Genomic DNA, 19936 nt, shown 5'->3' with positions numbered 1-19936 from the left:
TCATGGAATATAAGAGTTGCCAAACTTCATTATACTCAGGAAGTTTACCTGAAAACCTGGCTTTTCATGGGGAATTGACAGACTTGTCAGAGTGGGCAGGCATTCCTACAGCAGCTTTCTGGGGCTGGTGGGTCGTGGTTGTCCCTTTAGTTGGAACAGGAACCTTCCAGCCAGCTCCATTCCCCACCTGGCCCACTCTAGATTAAGTGGAAAGTCTCGGAGCAGAATCCACCTTCCCTGAAGCGTGACTTCTCCCTCCCCAGAGGATCATGGGTTTATGATCACTGATTTCCTTTCTGCGCAGATGCTCCTGGAGAGGTGGTACCCTCTGGGGAATCAGGTGAGTGTCCAGTTAGGGGAGCGAGGTCTTTGGAGCTCATGTTGAGCCTGGTCTAGGCATCAAGTCTCCCCCAAGAAAGCCAGCTCCTGTTGGGGTACCTGGCTGTGAGCAGCAGGAGCCCAGGGTCCACTGAGCGTAGGCTCGTCAAGCAGCCTGGGCAAGCTGCGTCATGAAGCAGGGAGCCTGGGGAGCCTGGAAAGGTGTCCCAGCAAGACGCAAGGAGATTACAACCAGTCATCAATAGAGAGAAGGATCCCTTGGGGGCTGCAGAATTCCATGGGGATATATTTTTAGGTCACCTATAGCCTTCCCCAGAGTAGAGGCCCCTGTTAAGTACCCCAAGCTGGGTTGGGCACTAATGTTGAGTTTCTTGTTTCCAGGACTCCGAAGGAGAGGTTCTGACCCACCAAGTGGTAAATATACAAGCCCAAATAGGAGAGCCAGAGTGGGTCTGGATTCCAGACGATGGGTTGGGACCTCAGACAGCCTGAGAGGGTGGGTTATTCCCAGCAGGAATGCTGTCACCAGCCAGTGTCACTATGATTCAGAAGGGGGATCTCCAGTGCAGGGGAAATGGAATGGAAGGCAGACTCAGGCCTGAGGAAGGAGGAGGGGGTCAGTGGGGGTTCCAAGGACAGCATCCCCATCTTCACAGTTTGGCTTGACAGGTCCTGCAGTGAGTGCCCTCTGACCCAGGAAGAAATACCCAGGATATTAATTCTCAGTGAGGCAGGGAAGAGGAAATGCCGCCTGCCATCTTGCATCAAAGTTAAACACTCGTCTCTCTCTTGTTCCTAAGGAGAAGTGGAGGCCTCTCAGTTAAGAAGACTGAATATAAAGAAAGACGGTAAGGAATTTGGTCAAAAACATAGCTGCTTTTTCCTGTCTGGCTAGATTTCCGGGGGTAAAATGTGGCTGGTGGCCTAGCACAGCAGTAATCATCGCCCACCTCTGTCGTGTGCCCTGCAGTTTACACATTACTCAGCTCAGCATCACCTCCAGAGGGTGGGACAATCATTCTCATTTTGCAGATATGAAAACCGAGGTTCAGGTTTGGGGAGTGCCCTTACATCTTTTGAGTGGCGTGGCCTGAGCTTGAGGCCTGGTCCTCTGCTCTTTCTCCTATGCACAGTCACTAAGATGGTAAATGGCTTCCAGGCCTTGTGGCCAGGATGGGGAGCTACAGGTCAGCTGAGCTCCTTTCTGGGAAAGGAGCAGCGAGAGCAGGAGGGACCTCCCTCCTGCTCTGGAATCCATGGGGACTTCCAGGAGGAAGTTGGGGGATGGGGGGGGTGGCAAAAGGAAAGACTGGTACTTGACACAGAGACTTTTTGTATTTAAAAAATAGAAAAAAAAGGCAGGGGAGGGGCAAGGCATGGTGACTCACAGCTGTAATCCCAATACTTTGGGAGGCTGAGATGAGAGGATTACTTGAGGCCAGGAGTTTGAGACCAGCCTGGGCAACATAGAGAGACCTTGTCTCTACTAAAAATTTAAAAACTTAGCTGGGTGTGATGGCATGCACCTGTAGGCCTCACTACTTGTGAGGCTGAAGCAGGAGAATTGCTTCAGCTCAGGACGTCAAGGCTGCAATGAGCTCTGATCCCACAACTGCACTCCAACCCAGGGTGACAGAGCAAGAGCTTGTCTGCCCTGCCAAAAAAAAAGACAGAGAAAGCAGCAGACAGTGATTCCCCCTCCTGCCTTCACAGATGAGTTTTTCCATTTCGTCCTCCTGTGCTTTGCCATCGGGGCCTTGCTGGTGTGTTATCACTTTTACACAGGTGAGGGGAGGCACCCTGGGGAATACGCAGGGGGGTGACATGGCGGGGAGGGGCAGAGGCATCATGACCTGGAGGCTGACCGTTCCCTCCCTCACTACCCTTCCAGACTGGTTCATGTCTCTTGGGGTCGGCCTGCTCACCTTCGCCTCCCTGGAAACCGTTGGCATCTACTTCGGACTAGGTGAGCCCCTGACACATACACACACACACACACACACACACACACACACACACACACACAGAGTCTCTTGGAGAGGTGGTGGGTAGAAATATTCATTTTCATACTCAATCAAGTATGGACCAGAGAGTCACAATCTAGACTTTTCAAAAAAAAATTTCCAGCTGGGCGCAGTGGCTCACGCCTGTAATCCCGGCACTTTGGGAGGCCAAGGCGGGTGGATCACAAGGTCAGGAGATTAAGACCATCCTGGCTAACATGGTGAAACCCCGTCTCTACTAAAAATATAAAATAAATTAGCTGGGCATGGTAGCAGGCACCTGTAGTCCCAGCTACTGGGGCTGAGGCAGGAGAATCACTTGAACCCGGGAGGCGGAGGTTGCAGTGAACCTAGATTGTGCCATGCACTCCAGCCTGAACCAGAGTGAGACTATGCCTCAAAAAAAAAAAAAAAAAATTTTTTTTTCCTTATGCTTATGTTTTCTTCCTGACCACTTTCAAGGTCAATGTGAGGTCACTGTCAAAACCCTGTAGGAAAAATGGGCAGCTCCATACAATGCAACAGTAACAGTGGCAAACAGGCTGGGCCCAGAGCACACATCTGTAATTCCAGCTAATCAGGAGATTGGGGCAAGAGGATCGCTTCAGCCCACAGTTCATCCAGCCCGGGCAACATAGTAAGACTCTGCCTATAAAATAAATATATAAAAGTGGCAAGTAAAATAGAACTAGCCAGATACTGAAAACGAGTTAGTTAATGGAGTTGGGAACTGAATTTGGCAAGTGAGTTTCCTGCCACTCTTCCTGCTGTTCACGGTGGTTGTTTTTAGTAATAATAACTGTAGTGCCATTATCTAAGCTTAAGCTGCTGCCTGGAATTCCACCATGAGAGCTTTGTTTTCGTGAGTTAGCCCTTGTCCAGTGGTGGCCAGGTGTCCCTTGTGGGGCACAAACTTAACTCACTTTTTTCTTTGCTTCTGAGCAGTGTACCGTATCCACAGCGTCCTGCAAGGCTTCATCCCTCTCTTCCAGAAGTTCAGGCTGACAGGTAACTTTTAAAGTTTTCCTTTGTTCACTCTTTTTCTCCCTAGCAGGGTCTTCATTTAGAAAGAGGCTTAGCATACAGGAAAAAACACAGCCTGGAGGCAGAGGACCCTGGTTCTAGTCCTACCTCTGCCAATTTACTAGTTCTGTGACCCTGGATGAGCCGTGTAGCCTCAGTTTCCTCCCTCTGGAAAATGGGTGTAATACTTTCCTGCTGCACAAGGGTACAGTTTTTTTCAATGATGTTTCAGGGTGTTGTGAAGATCAAGTGGGGAATGGATGCAAAGGCCTGAAGTGTGAAACAGTAGAAAAGTAAGAGGGGTCTGGTTAGTCTTCATTCTCTTATAGAACTTGGCACTTCCCGGCCGGGCGCGGTGGCTCAAGCCTGTAATCCCAGCACTTTGGGAGGCCGAGGCGGGTGGATCACGAGGTCGAGAGATCGAGACCATCCTGGTCAACATGGTGAAACCCCGTCTCTACTAAAAATACAAAAAACTAGCTGGGCATGGTGGCGCATGCCTGTAATCCCAGCTACTCAGTAGGCTGAGGCAGGAGAATTGCCTGAGCCCAGAGGCGGAGGTTGCGGTGAGCCGAGATCGCGCCATTGCACTCCAGCCTGGGTAACAAGAGCGAAACTCCGTTTCAAAAAAAAAAAAAAAAAAAGAACTTGGCACTTCCCCAAACGCGATCTTCTCCATGGCTGTACTTGCCTACTCAGAGAGGTGGAGTGACTTGCCCACAGTCACACAGCTTGAGTGGCTTGGCTGGGTGAAAGCATGTTGTCTTTCTTGACTGACAGCTCTGTGCACACCTTATGCCTCCGAATAGAGAAGCCAAGCGGCTGTGTGGCTGTGCTGGGAAATATCTGTCTCCTTTAATCCATGTAACGAAGAAAAACAAAAGTAGCTGCTATGACTGTGGGTCACTGAGACCCATGGCTTCTGGGATGATTACATCATGCCAGCTGTGAGGGGTACTTGGGCATCTGAGGTGATGGTGGGGATGAAGCCTGACTGCTTTCAGAATCTCATCCCATCCTGTGGCCTTTGCCTTCCAGGATTCAGGAAGACTGACTGAGGCCACTGCCAGGTGGGCAGCAGAGGCAGGCTCCAGTGTGACCACCAATGCAACCCCTGAGCCCACAAGCACAGAGAAGTATTCTGAGAGACGTGCAGGAGACCAAGCCAGACCAATAAAGAGAACACCTTTCCTTCCATGAAGTCTGAACGTTAGCATCAGCCCTGGCAGGGGCATCATTTGGGCAGTACTGCTATGCAACCCAGCTGCCAGGATGGAAGGCAGAGGGTGGGTGTGGGGCCTGAGCCTTCACAGTACCTGGACCAGCAGGGAGATTCTGGAAGTTCACTGCTCTCAGAGGACAGCAGGAGACCCTGGGCTCTGCAAGCTGTGATCAATCTGTTTGGGTTCTTTTTTTTTTTTTTGAGATGGAGTCACCAGGCTGGGATGCAGTGGCATGATACTGGTTCACTGAAACCTCTGCCTCCTAGGTTCAAGCAATTCTCCTGCCTCAGCATCTTGAGACTACAGGCATGCACCACCACGCCTGGCTAATGTTTGCATTTTTAGTAGAGATGGGGTTTTACCATGTTGGCAGGATGATCTTGATCTCTTGATCTCGTGATCCACCCACCTCAGCCTCCCAAAGTGCTGGTATTATAGGCATGAGCCACCACACCCAGCCCTGGGCTCATGGTTTTTCTGAAATCCCAGACTATACGGGTGTGCTCTCAGGTGCTACAGAGAAATCTGGGAGGGACGAATAGTCCACTGCCCTGAGGCAGGGAGCCACCAGGCTGGGGCCCCCTGGTGAACCTGATGCAGGTAAGATGCTGGGGACTAAAACCATTTTTTTTTTGCACCCAATAAAAAGGCAGGAAAATGATCATCATAAACAAAATGGCAGCCAGGCATGGGGGCTCACACCTGTTATCCTAGCACTTTGGAAGGCTCAGGCAAAGGGTCACTTGAAGCTGAGTTCAAGACCAGCCTGGGCAACATAGTGAGACTCCCCCGCTCCCCCCACAATCTTTACAATTTTTTTTTTTTTTTTTTGAGACGGAATTTCGCTCTTGTTACCCAGGCTGGAGTGCAATGGCGCGATCTCGGCTCACCGCAACCTCCGTCTCCTGGGTTCAGGCAATTCTCCTGCCTCAGCTTCCTGAGTAGCTGGGATTACAGGCACGCGCCACCATGCCCAGCTAATTTTTGTATTTTTAGTAGAGATGGGGTTTCACCATGTTGACCAGGATGGTCTCGATCTCTTGACCTCGTGATCCACCCGCCTCGGCCTCCCAAAGTGCTGGGATTACAGGCTTGAGCCACCGCGCCCGGCTTTACAATTTTTTTTTAATGACCAGATGTGGTGGCACATACCTGTACATACCTGTAGTTCCAGCTACTCAAGAGGCTGAGGCAGGAGGACTGCTTGAGCCCAGGAGTTCAGGGCTGCAGTGAGGTATGATCAAGCCACTGCACTCCAGCCTGGGTGACAGAGCAAGACCCTTTCTCTCTAAAATAAATTTGTTTATAAAAGGGCCAGGCTGGCCGGGTGTGGTGGCTCATGCCTGTAATCCCAGTACTTTGGGAGGCTGAGGTGGGCAGATCACCTGAGGTCAGGAGTTTAAGAACAGCCTGACCAACATGGAGAACCCTCATCTCTACTACAAATACAAAATAGGTGTGGTGGTGCATGCCTATAATCCCAGCTACTCTGGAGGCTGAGGCAGGAGAATCGCTTGAACCCAGGAGGCAGAGATTGCGGTGAGCCAAGATTGAACTATTGCACTCCAGCCTGGGCAACAGGAGTGAAACTCCACCTCAAAAAAAAAATTGACAAATAAAAATTGTGTATACTTAGAGTGTACATGTTTTGAAGTATGTGGAATGGCTAAATCAAGCTAATTAACATATGTATCACCTCACATATCCTTTTTATGATCTTCTGTATATTTGCAATGTATTAGATACTTGCAAGTATAAAAACCCACTTGTTTTTACTGTTTTGCAAGTGTACAATACATTGTTATTAATTATGGTCACCATGCTATACGACAGATCTCCTGAACTTGGACTGAGTATTTGATGGTCACAGCTGTGCTGTCCTCAAAACTCAGAAAGGTAACTTTTGAGGTTTTGATTTCAAGTTCTTGTTTGTAACCTACTTTAAAGGGAGCCCAGAGTACACAGATCAAATATTTATTAAATGTATAAATAAAACAGTTTTCACAATAGAAGTATGAACTCCCTGACTTGAGAACAATGTGGTTAGCCTCATTTTACGGGAATGATGGGTCCCTGTGGCCAGCTCTGCCACTGCCTGGCTGTAACTTTTTTTTTTTTGAAGAGTTTTCCTGTTTCGCCCAGGCTGGAGTAAAGTGGTGAGATCTTGGCTTACTGCAACCTCCACCTCCCACGTTCAAGTGATTCTCCTGCCTCAGCCTCCTAAGTAGCTGGAACTATAGGTGCCCACCACCATGCCCGGCTAATTTTTGTATTTTCAGTAGAGACGGGTTTTCACTATGTTGACCAGGCTGGTCTCAAACTCCTAACCTCAGGTGATCCACCTGCCTCGGCCTCCCAAAGTGCTGGTATTACAGGCTTGAGTCACTGCACCCAGCACTGGCTGTGGTTTTGGTCAAGTCCTCCCCTCTCCCAGGCTCAGTGTCCTCATCTGTACAATGGGAGCATAACAGTGCCCACCTCACAGTGTTATGTTGAGAATTGCATGAGATAATAAAGTCTTATGCACAGACTCTGGTACAGAGGTGATGCTCAATCAATGGGCATTATTACATCAGACAGGAACACAAATCCTCTTAGGGTCAGGCGGGCAGAGTCAACAAGATGTAGAAAAATGGGGGCTGGGTGCGGTGGCTCACACCTGTAATTCCAGCACTTTGGAAGGCCAAGGTGGTGGATTGCTTGAGCTCAGGAGCTTGAGACCAGCCTGGGCAACACGGCAAAGCCTGTCTCTACCAAAAATACAAAAATTATCCGGGTAGAGGAGCAATAGGGCTCCGTCATTACAGACTGGAATCACATACGAATGCTTCACTAGTTACTAAATCTCAAGACCCGAGAATAATTAAACATTCATCATGTACCTTCCTGTGAGTTAGAAAATATATGAGCAAGATGTGATTAGTCCAGGGAAAGAGAGGACAGGTATACATAATTACAACACAGAGTGGCAGATGCGATACAGGAGGAATAAGCATAAAATAATAGTGATTCTAAGGAAAAAATCGCTTGTGAAAAATAATGCAGGAGGTGGAATTTGACCTACAAGGCAAGGCAGAAAGTACCAGAATGTTAGAGAGTTGGCATTCAGAGTAAAGAAAAAGAAAGAAAGCAAGAGCTGTATTAGACAAAAAAAACAGCTGAGCTTCACTCAAACCCAGGGGGCATATAGAGGGCAGAAAGAGTATGACTTGGAAGGTGGACCAGAGCCACAGCGTAAAGGACCTAAGGGTAGATGAAGTTTTGATTTTTATCCTGCGAGCTATAAGGAGCCACAAGTGGTAAAACTGGGAATATTTTAGTGTATGATTACATTTTTTTTTTTTTTTTTTTTTGAGACAGACTTTCACTCTTGTTACCCAGGCTGGAGTGCAATGGCGCGATCTCGGCTCACCGCAACCTCCGCCTCCTGGGTTCAGGCGATTCTCCTGCCTCAATCTCCTGAGTAGCTGGGATTACAGGCATGCGCCACCATGCCCAGCTAATTTTTTGTATTTTTAGTAAAGACGGGGTTTCACCATGTTGACCAGGATGGTCTTGATCTCTTGACCTCGTGATCCAGCCGCCTCAGCCTCCCAAAGTGCTGGGATTATAGGCGTGAGCCACTGTGCCCGGCCCTACATTTGCTTTAAAAGGATAATAATATCCAGGAATGGGCTGGATATAGATTAGCAAGGGTGACAGAGAAGGAACTGAAAAACACAAATTGAGGGGTAGGTAATAAAGGATCAAAGAAAGAGCAGATACTGAGAGACTAGCAAAGGACAGATTCAAGGGTCATTTTGACGGTAATATTGACAGAGCTTAGTAGCCTATAAGAGGTAGGCATGAGGGCAAGAAGAACAGCAAAGATGACTTGGTGCACAGTGTGGGTGACAAAAGATACCCCTCTGCAATTCTGGCATAATGAGGTGGGAAAAGTTTAAGTTTAGTTTTGTACACATGGAGTTTAAACAAAATAATATAAACTTAAGACTTGCCTTTTCTCAGATATCCCTTTGAAAATTTTTGCTTTGACTGCTGAGCTCCAAAATTAGCTCTGAGCTGTCTAGCTCTGAGCTCAAGTGTTTTGTTAATGGGGCGTTGGAATATCACCTTCCTACAAGACCTGCCATTTTACTGTCCAAAATTTCATTTAACAAAAAATAGGAGGTGGTGATTTAAAATGTTTTAGTAGCTCTTTTTTTTTTTTTTTTTGCCATCAGTAGTTATTTTAATTTGTATTATAACTAAAATTTGGATGCGATGCCTGTTGCTAATAAGGTGTCTGAACAAAGAACCATTAACTTTGCGGTTCTAACAATATATACCAAAGCCTCTGACTCTGAAAAAGATTTCAGTTGTTGTGCCACCTGCTTGGAAACGAATTAATGGTTTAAAAATAGATGAACTTTTGAAGGCAAATAACATGAAAATAATGGAAAATATTAATATAGATCTCTTAAACCTACAGTATATAAACCAGTGATGTGTTTTAGGCATTGGATTAAGGAAAAAAACAGGCTGAGAAGATGCCACTATGAAATACTTAACATTAGGGCCAGGCTTGGTGGCTCACACCTGTAATCCCAGCACTTTGGGAGGCAGAGGCAGACAGATCACGAGGTCAGGAGTTCAAGACCAGCCTGGCTAACATGGAGAAACCCTGTCTCTACAAAAATACAAAAATTAGCTGGGTGTGGTGGCACACACCTGTAATTCCAGCAACTTGGGAGGCTGAGGCAGGAGAATTGCTTGTACCTGGGAGGCAGAGGTTGCAGTGAGCTGAGATCACGCCACTACACTCTAGCCTGTGCAACAGAGCAAGACTCCATCTTGGAAAAAAAAGAAAAAGAAAAAGAAAAAGAAATACTTAATATGTGCATAGTATAAGATGCAGAGCTTTAGTGCCTACAGAAGCATAGGAAAAAGAATAACGCACAGAAAAGAAGGTAGCTGATTCAAAGAATAAGAAGGCAGGATTATTGGTTAGGTACTTTCATGGTTCTTTTTTCAAACCATTACTGGTGATTAATTTTTAAACATCATCTATGGAGCACTCGTCCTCCATAGAAGAGATGGACCTTCTCTTCCAATATCTGATACTAAAGAATTTCTGAAATACAATTATAAACATATAAATCCCTGCCCTATCTTGTCTATTTTATCTCTGTCTTCATTCTATTTTTTCCTTTTATTTATTATTATTACTTTTAATTGTGATAGAGTCTCACTCTTTCACCCAGGCTGGAGTGCAGTGGCACAATGTCGGCTCACTGCAACCTCCGCCTCCTGGGTTCAAGCAATTCTTGCGGCTTAGCTTCCCGAGTAGCTAGTCTTGAACTCCTGGCCTCATGTGATCTGCCCCCCTCAGCCTTCCAAAGTGCTGCGATTACAGGCATGAGCCACAGTGCCCAGCCTCAGTCTTCACTTTCACAACCAAACTTTTTAAAGAAGCTACCTATACATTCAGTATCCCTTTCCACACCTTCCATTCATTCCTCAGCCCTTGCAATGTGGCTTTCCACCCTCACAAGGCCAATAAAGACACTCTCACTATGATCACCAATGATCTAGAGGACCCTAAATATAACCAAGTCTTTGTCATGTTAGCCCGATTGTTTTGGGGATTAAATGAGCTAATTCATGTAATACACTTAGTAGAGTATCTGAAATGTTCAAGATATTTTCTAAACTTATATCTTGTATTGGTTGATTCACATCTTCTGACTATAGGTAAATCCAGCAAGTGAATCTTTTCATTTAAAAGAACTGAAGTAGGTTGACCATGGTAGTTCATACCTATAATATCAGCATTTTGGGAGGTTGAGGCAGGAGGATCACTTGAGGCCAGGAGTTCTCTACAAAAAATTTTAGAAATTAGCTAGGCATGCACATGTGGTCCCAGCTACTCTGGAGATTGAGGCAGGAGGATCACTTGAGCCTGGGAGATTAAGGCTACAATGAGCCATGATTGCGCCACTGCATTCTAGACTGGGTAATAGAGTGAGCCCATTTCAAAAAAAAGAAAAAAGAAAAGTTAGCTGGGTGTAGTGGCGCACGTCTGTAATCCCAACACTTTGTAAGGCAGAGGTGGGTGGATCACTTAAGGTCAGGAGTTCGATCAACATGGCGAAACCCCGTCTCTACTAAAAATACAAAAATTAGCCAGGCATCGTGGTGCATGCCTGTAATCCCAGCTACTTGGGAGGCTGAGGCAGGAGAATTACTTGAACCCAGGAGGTGCAAGTTGCACTGAACCGAGATTGTGCCACCACACTCCATGCTGGGCAACAGAGTAAGACTCCATCTCAAAAAAACAAAGAAAGAAAGAAAAGTCATTATATTTTTACTCACTTGCATTTATATAAAAAATGCAGAAGATATCTAAAAGAAGAGTATACCTTCTATTTTAATTTTTTAAATTAACAAATAAAAATTATATATTTATGGTGTATAACATGTTCTTGATTTATGTGTATACATTGTGGAATAGTTAAATCAAACTATTCATCACCTCATATACTTATTTTTTTGTCCTAAGAACATTTAAAACCTGATTTTTCAGCAATTTTCAAATATACAAAACACTGTTAGTAATTATTATTTTTTTCAGGGACAGGGTCTCACTTTGTCTCCCAGGCTGCAGTGCAGTGGCGTGATCATAGCCCACTTCAGCTCTGACCTCCTAGGCTCAAGTAATCCTCCTGCTTCAGCCTCCCGGGTAGCTGGAACTACAGGCATGAACCACCATACCCAGCTCATTTTATTTTTTGTTTTAGAGACTGGGTCTTGCCGTGTTACGTAGGCTGGTCTTGAACTCCTGGCCTCAAGTGATCCTCCTGCCTCAGCCTCCCAGAGTACTGGGATTATAGGGGTGAGCCACTGCCTCCAGTCAAAACACTATTATTAACTATAGTCAACATGTTTAACAATGGATTGCCTCAAGTTATTCCTTCATCTAACTGAAATTTTATGTCCTTTGATCAACATCTTTCCAACCCCAAACCCCAGCCACTGGTAACCACCATTCTACTCTTTACTTCTGAGTTAGGCTTTTTTAGATTCCACACATAAGTGAGGTCATGGAGTATTTGTATTTCTGTGCCTGACTTATTTCACTTAACATAATGTCCTCCAGGTTCACCCATGTTCTTGCAAATGACGGCATTTCCTTTTTAAGGCTGAATATAATATTCAATTGTGTATATATACCACATTTTCTTTATACATTTGACTGTTGATGGAGACTTACATCTCCTCCACGTACCAGTTTCATTTGCTTTGGATATACCCAGCAATGGAACTGCTGGATCATATAGTAGTTCTATTTTTAATTATTTGAAGAACCTTCACATGGTTTCTCATAATGGTTGTACCAATTTATAGTCCCAAAAACAGTTTACAAGGGTTTTCTTTTCTCCACATCCTCATCAACATTTCTCTCTTATTTTTAAATCTTCAGAAAAATCTCATCAACATATGTAATATTATTTTTCTGGTATCTGGGCAACAAAGAAAGCTGTGTTCAAAGTATGTTTCTCAAAATTCATTCAAGAGAAAGAAAACAAGCCACAGACTGGGAGAATATATTTGCAAAAGATTTATGTGATAAAGGACTGTTATCCAAAGAACTCTTTTTTTTTTTTTTTGAGACAGTTTTGCTCTTGTTGTCCAGGCTGGAGTGGAATGGCACAATCTCAGCTCACCACCACCTCTGCCTCCTGAGTTCAAGTGATTCTCCTTTCTCAGCCTCCCGAGTTGCTGGGATTACAGGCACGCACCACCACGCCTGGCTAATTTTGTATTTTCGTAGAGACGGGGTTTCTCCATGTTGGCCAGGCTGGTCTTGAACTCCTGACCTCAGGTGATCCACCCGCCTCGGCCTCCCAAAGTGCTGGGATTACAGGCTTGAGTCACCGCGCCCGGCCCAGGTTCTTTTTTTTGAGACAGAGTCTCATTCTGTCTCCAGGCTGGAATGCAGTGGTGGGATCTTGGCTCACTGCAACCTCTGCCTCCTGGGTTCAAGAGATTCTCCTACCTCAGCCTCCCGAGTAGCTGGGACTACAGCCACATGCTAGCACGCCCCCTTAATTGTTTTTTTGTATTTTTAGTAGAGACGGGGTTTAACCATGTTGGCCAGGATGGTGTCCATCTCTTGACCTCGCGATCCACCCACCTAGGCCTCCAAAAGTGTTGGGATTATAGGCATGAGCCACTGCGCCAGGCTGATTCTTACAAAACTAAATGTACTCTTACCATATGATCTAGCAATTGCACTCCTTGGTATTTATCCAAAGAAGCTGTACACATTAAAACTTGTACACAGATGTTTATAGCAGCTTTATTCATAATTCCAAAACTTGTAAGCAAACAAGATGTCCTCCAGTGGATTAATGGATAAACTATGATACATCCAGAAATCATCCAGTCTACACAATATCAAATTCTAGGTCTACAGAACAATGCTTGAAGCTTAGAATAATAGAGAATATTATTCTGGGTTCCTGAATTGGATTATATAGTTTGTGATATACCACGAGAAACTTAACACTCAAAAGCTGGGCATTGGCCAGGTGCAATGGTTCATGCCTGTAGTCCCAGCACTTTGGGAGGCTGAGGTGGGCTGATCACTTGAGGCCAGGAGTTCAAGACCAGCCTGGCCAACATGGTGAAATTCCATCTCTACTAAGAATACAAAAATTTAGCTGGGCACGGTGGTTGTGTGTGCCTGTAGTCCCAGCTACTCAGGAGGCTTGAGGTTGAAGGATCACTTGAACGTGGGAGGCAGAGGTTTCAGTGAGCCAAGATCACACCACTGCATTCCAGCCTGGGCAACAGAGCAAGACTCTGTTCTAAAAAAAAAAAAAAAAAAAAAAAAGAAAAGCTAGGCATAGCTGTGTGTAGTTGTAGTCCCAGCTCCTTGGGAGGCTTGAGGTGGGAGGATCACTTGAAACCAGGATTTGAGTCCAACTGGGGCAACACGCTGAGCCTTTGTCTCTAAAATACACCCAAAGACTCAGACATTCCTATTTGGGGAAGCACAGACCAGTTTGCTTTTCAATGTTATCAGTGAAGCAAAGCACATTTCCTAAGATAGTTTCAAGCTAAAGCAGGACTCCCGTATTGTGATTTTGACCCAGCCCTTCCTTCTCCAGTCCCTTGTCCCCCAGTAAATCGATTTAGGGATTATTCAAACAGTAGCAGCTTAGACGGCAACAATCCACAAATCTGCTTTAACTTCTGAAATCTAACATTTGTAGTAATCTTTTGGTGTTAAAAAAAAATCATCTGACATTTCTGGTTTTCATGAGATCTTTCTATCTTGCTTAGAAAAAATTTTGAGGTAGGTGACTATAGAGATTGTATTGGTCTGTTCTCACACTGCTATAAAGAACTATCAGAGACTGGGCAATTTATGAAGAAAAGAGGTTGAATTGACTCACATTTCCACAGGCTTAACATGCATGACTGGGCGGCCTCAGGAGACTTACAATCATGGTGGAAGGCAAAGGGAAAGCAAACACCTTCTTCACATGGTGGCTGGAGAGAGAGAAAAGGGTTAAGTGCTACACACTTTTGAACCAACTCTCCTGAGAACTCACTCATTATCACAACAACAGCAAGGGTAAATCCACCCCCATGATCCAATCACCTCCCATTGGGTCCCTCCCCCAACGTGGGATTACAATACAGTGTGAGATTTCGGTGGGGACAGAGCCAAACCATATCAGAGATCTTAATTTGGTATTAAAAAAATCCATATAAAACTCTTAATAGCAATGTCTTGCTGACCTACTTTTCTCAGTCTCACCTACCAGAAAGGCCTCCTGAGAATGGCTGCAGAGGATGAGTGTGTTCTTTTTTTTTTTTTTTTTGAGATGGAGTCTTGCTCTGTCACCCAGACTAGAGTGCAGTGGCGTGATCTTGACTCACTGCAAACTCCGCCTCCCGGGTTTGAGGGATTCTCCCCTCCCAAGTAGTTGGTACTACAGGTACCTGCCACTGTGCCTAATTTTTTTTTTTTTTTTTTTTTGTATTTGTAGTAGAGACGGGATTTCACCATCTTGGCCAGGCTGGTTTCAAACTCCTGACCTCGTGATCCACCGGCTTTGGCCTCCCAAAGTGCTGGGATTACAGGAATTAGCCACTGTGCCCAGCCAGGATGGGTGTATTCTTATTCCTTCCTTGTTCTTGCAAAGCAGCGCTCTCCCTCTCTGCTCTACACACCTAAGCTTGAAACTCTTTAAAGGCAGGGAAAGAATCTTATGTTAATATTTCCCAATTTAGCTTGGCACAGTCCCCTACAATAAAGTGCCTGCTTATTTTTCAATTGGGAGTGTCTTTTACATATGGAGATAAAAATATAGTATTCTGACTCCATGTAATTGCTCATGTAGGGATACTTCTGAGACCAAGGAGTCTAACTAAACAAGAATGTAACTAAACTTTTCTTCCTACATTCACTAGCTCTACTATCGGTAACACTTTTTCAGACTGAACCATTTTATTAGAACAAGGCATACTGAAAAACTGCTTATAACCCTCTTTGCTTAAGAAGTTAGGTCAAATATTAAGGTTTCAGCCTGCACTTTCCTCTTCTATTTCTAGTCAACACTGTCATCAATCCACAATCCACACACAATTAAACAGATAGAAACAATTCACAGGAGTCATCTTCCAATTGCAACAATTTTCATTGGAAATAGAACTGAAATGCTAAACACTTGGCAGACTTTACTGAAAATTTCAGGTTGGGCAGTTGAGATAAAATCATGACTAAACACTTGCCAAATCCACCCTCACTTACCTACTCTCAGCATTACCTCCTCCAAATAATTCCTCAAATAAAAAACCAGATGAGTCAAATCCCAAAACCACTTTGCTGGAGTAACCAAGTTTGTGGGTATGAGCCATAGACCAGAGACACGTGTTTTCTGCTCTTCTATTTTCCTAATGAGTAGCGGATGTGCTCTTGCCAACCAGCTATGCAGAGTTGATAGTGAGTACAAGACATTCCAGAAAAGGGCTTAGAGCAGCAAGTATTTGGAATAATAGTTCTATCAGTACAAACCACTGCAACTTGTAACCAACCACAACTACACCTTCATCTGTCCTAAATATATGTTTTGCAGTTTCTTGCATAAGTTACAAAAACTAAAATCTTATGTTTGGCAAACTGTATAGAGACCATCAGTACTCTGCAGTTACTGCTACCATCTTCCTTCTTTCACTGATAAACCATTCTCTTCCTTTTTAAAAAACAAGTCCAAGTTTGATATATTAGAGACCCTAGCCTATTGCCCTACTTGAGATGTTATTTGAGGGACAAAGTGGGGTGGTTATAGTGAAATATGTTTGAAAAAGGTAAAGCTAAGTTTTAAATAGGTGCCTATAAGCAGGACTGCTCAGACTCTTTATTATGATAATAATGTATATAAGTCTCCAAGGGGGTTGGGGAATAAAGTACACAGTATGTGCAAAGCTTATTTATCGTATCATTTTCATGGAACATCTTGAGTGATAAGGGTTTCATGGAACACACTGGGAAATTCTTGTTTAGGTTCATGTTGGTTTTTATAGGCTGGCATGGTCCTTGACTTGCTAACATGGATTCTATGAAAAAAATAGTTTTCTGGGCTTGACAGCCTGCTAACAAACTTGCAGAGCACAACCAAATGACACGCATTCATCTCCAGCCACTATTTGTGCTTTTGAGCAATTTTCCTAGAAGGCACACAAACGGCAAACAAAATTAGTTCCGATTTTTCAGATTAAAAAAAAAAAAAACCCAGAAACTCAAACACCTGAAAAATGATATTCCTAAAGCATAGTTATGTATCAATAATTCATATAAGCTTATTTGCAAGGTACAATTTCTAAAATGTTTTCTACATTTAAAAAAGCATGAATAAAGACCATGAAATTTTGTTAGATTTGGATTTGAATTCTGTCATTTAGCAAGTGTGAGGCACTAAAACTATTAATAAGTAAGTTGGCTAAGAGCATTTTCCTCACTTATAAAGTGTAGATACGAATGTTTGCTTTGTGAGGCAGTTTTGGGGATTAGATGTAAGGGACTGAGCACAGAGCTGGGCAACAGCAAGTAATAAGTCCTCAATAAATGGTAGCTCTTATCATTTCTACTATGACTAAACAAATTGCTCTGCCACAACGTAATCCAAGATCCACTCCTGGTATCCGGAACACTTGGTCAATGGATTATGGTCTTGAGATAGCTGAGTAGCAATAAAATAAAATCCACACATAGGCAATTGTCATATTACATTTTATTATAGTATGTGTAGTGTATACTAACTTAAAGGGAAAAATGTAAACAAAATGAAAGTCATGGGGAAAACGGGATCTTGTTTTAACCTTCAACTTAAAGTTACTCTTAACAATCCATTTATATCATTATGTCAAATTTTAGTCATCCCTGCAGAATTTTAGACAAATGAAAACGGACAAGTTAACACCAAAGAGTTAAGCACAGAAAGTGATATTGATTAAAAAGTTGAAAGTAAGCCGGGTGCAGTGGCTCAGAATCCCAGCACTTTGGAAGGCCAAGGTGGGTGGATCACAAGGTCAGGAGTTCAAGACCAGCCTGGCCAAGATGGTGAAACCCCATCTCTACTAAAAATACAAAAATTACCTGGGCATGGTGGCAGGAGCCTGTAATCCCAGCTATGTGGGAAGCTAAGGCAGGAGAATCACTTGAACCAGGGCGGCAGAGGTTGCAGTGAGCCCGAGATCAAACCACTGCACTCCAGCCTGCATGACAAAGTGAAACTTCATCTCAAAATAAACAAACCTCCTCCCCCCCAAAAAATAAAAACAAAAAAGTTGAAAGTAAAATCCACCTTGGCTAGAACTGAACATTCAGTTCCATCTCTCTAGAAGAATATCTAACTTGAATCATAATGGTTCATATTTTGACTAGTTCATACCATGTCAATTAGCAACTTACTACTTAAAAATTCCTTTTCTCAGCTGCATTTGACTACGTAAAATCCCACTGAGCATGCTGTTTGGCAAACGGCATGGCTTACTCCTCTGAAATTATCATCTACTTTCTAAAAACCACAAAGTGAGTTTGCTTGTGATTTAAATTTCAAAAAATAGTTTGTAGAAAACACAAAAAGAATCAACTGTTTAAAGTCTTATCCTTTTCTTCACTCTACAACAGCCACTTCTACCAAAAAAAAAAAAAAAAAAAAAAAAAAAGAGTATGTGGATGCTTTCTAAGAACTCAAAATCAAGAAAGCCAAAATCAGAGGGTGTATGAATACATGTGCACATATATGTATAGACAATCTCTACATCCCCCAAAACAGATTTAAACAGGCAATCCCAACATTCTAAATTCAGAAAGCAGAGATAAACAGTTTTGTTTCTAAATCAGTGGTATACTAGCTGAAATGTTTAGAATACTGCACCTATAGTTCAGCAGTACTCTGATTATATCCCATTTTAAAAAATCAAAATATAAGCACATTCTTCTAACAGCAAAGAATTCTCCCACTTTTTATTTATTTTGACATATTGATATTTCCATAAACTCGCAAGTGGAAGATAAGCTGTTCGATAAAAGCCTTCTTATATATACAATATACAGAAATTATTTTAGAAGTCTGTTCATATAACAGATTATTTTGGTACTAACAAAAATTGTATACAATCCATGAATTGTATGGCTAGAAATGAAACCATCACTAAAACAAGAAACACAGGCTTTCCTGAACTTCGTTTCAGAAAAAAATTCCAAGTAATTCTTACTGTGTTAGAAGAATAAAGTACATTTGTCAGAGCATACATTATCATATTCCCTTAAAGCAGGGACTGAAGTTTTTTTAATTAAAAATGTCCAGGCTTACTTCTGTCTGTACATTCAGGAATAAACATATCACTGGTTACATATAATTCTCTCCTCATGCAAAAAAAAAAAAAAAAAAAAAAACCCTCAAAAAACAAAAACACCCCTCAGTTAGTTGTTTTCTTAAGTCTAATTAAGCCAAACAAATAGCAATTTAATTAGCAAGCTGCAAATCAGAGAGGTTAGGAATTCATCAAACTGCATTTCCCACCTACAGTACTGCTGCTCCTCAATCTATTTTGTTCATGTATTAAATAATTAATAGGCATTGATGGTCAAAATAAGAATTTCAACATTGCAGCAAATGACAGAAGAGTAAGAGAAAGGGTTCCTAATGGCGTTGACAACCTTAATGATCCTTTAACAGGTAAAGGATTGTGTGTGTACGCGTGGAAGGGAGTAGGAAATAAAAACAGGAGGTTAAGACAGGTATAAAAAGGGAATGCTAAGACAGCTACTAGAATATTTATTTAAAAAAAACTGCTCTGAAGTCTGCCCACTGTACCAAAAACATTAAAAAAAACAAAAAACAGAGCAGACATTAGTGCAAGTTTAACCTGATAATTTATTTGTGGGGGAAAAAAGCTAGTTTCAATGAGAAAAAGTTCAGTCCTTTCCCTATAAATACAAAGAAACGCAACAGGAATTTTAAAGGTATTAGGTCAGAAAATGCAACAGTAACTCTTATAATCCTTTTCAACAGACAAATCAAGTTGAAGACAAGTGTTAAAATATTATTCAGCCTGAATATTTATCAGTCTATATATCCTGTTGTTCAACTGGCTTTTGATTAAAAAAAAAAAAAAAAAAAAACCCAAACCAACAAATCATCAAACTTTCTAAGAGCTACCACCACATTAAGAATGATGAAAATAAATTAGTTCCCCCCCAAAAGATATTGTTTAACCTCTAAAGCATAAAAAGCTATATAATATCTTTTACAAATTAACCAGTGTTTTTACAAAAGTAATGCAGTTTTGGACTGACGATATTACACTGTATTTGTGGTAAAGTACTAGGCACAAGAATATATATATCAATTAGGCATTTTCAGTCTAATCAGTCTCTAGGGTTATCATTTAATTCTTGGCAATATATAATAACTGGTATGCATTTTGGTACTTAAGGTCATGAATTGTGGAGAACAAGAAGCAATGTATTATAGTCACAGGGTTTATATCTAACAAACAATTGCAGTGTTGAATGATCTCTTCTATGAACTTTGTGATTTGTTTTGCTGTTGGTCACCTGCAGTAGACCCTGCAAAGATAAAAGAAAAGTCAACATAATTTGTCATATATCGTCAACCCTGGCTGAAGTTCTCTTCTACTAGCATGGATGATAAGCAAATATAAAAATTTAAAACAAATAAGGTATATTTCATGTAGGCCGATTTAGACCGAAATGGAAGAATCTGTATACTCCCCTAAATATTCTAAAGAACAGAAGTGTCTACTTGCTGATAAAACAAACAG

The 19936-nt window shown here is 42.7% G+C and overlaps 2 protein-coding genes across 6 annotated transcripts in view; one reads left to right on the top strand and one right to left on the bottom strand.

The window, feature by feature from the left end:
• The window catches only part of TMEM40 (transmembrane protein 40), a 39955-nt gene extending 29023 nt beyond the window's left edge, over positions 1-10932 (top strand). For 4 of the 5 annotated variants that reach the window (XM_074404067.1, XM_074404068.1, XM_039477102.2 and 1 more), the window contains 7 exons: positions 305-340; positions 721-753; positions 1140-1187; positions 2053-2124; positions 2231-2305; positions 3288-3350; positions 4404-10932. In XM_074404067.1, the coding sequence (XP_074260168.1) occupies positions 305-340; positions 721-753; positions 1140-1187; positions 2053-2124; positions 2231-2305; positions 3288-3350; positions 4404-4423 (347 nt within the window). In that variant the 3' untranslated portion in view covers positions 4424-10932. The remainder of the gene's footprint in view (positions 1-304; positions 341-720; positions 754-1139; positions 1188-2052; positions 2125-2230; positions 2306-3287; positions 3351-4403) is intronic. The other variant, XM_039477103.2, reaches the window with a different exon arrangement.
• An 8074-nt stretch (positions 10933-19006) lies between these two features.
• PPP1R2 (protein phosphatase 1 regulatory inhibitor subunit 2) overlaps positions 19007-19936 on the bottom strand; it is a 34897-nt gene continuing 33967 nt past the window's right edge. The window contains exon 6 of the mRNA XM_003926187.4: positions 19007-19721. Coding sequence (XP_003926236.1) covers positions 19675-19721 — 47 coding nt within the window. The 3' untranslated portion in view covers positions 19007-19674. The remainder of the gene's footprint in view (positions 19722-19936) is intronic.

Source organism: Saimiri boliviensis, chromosome 8 (assembly GCF_048565385.1).
Source record: "Saimiri boliviensis isolate mSaiBol1 chromosome 8, mSaiBol1.pri, whole genome shotgun sequence".
Taxonomy (NCBI): domain Eukaryota; kingdom Metazoa; phylum Chordata; class Mammalia; order Primates; family Cebidae; genus Saimiri; species Saimiri boliviensis.
This window is presented reverse-complemented; position numbering and strand designations above follow the sequence as displayed.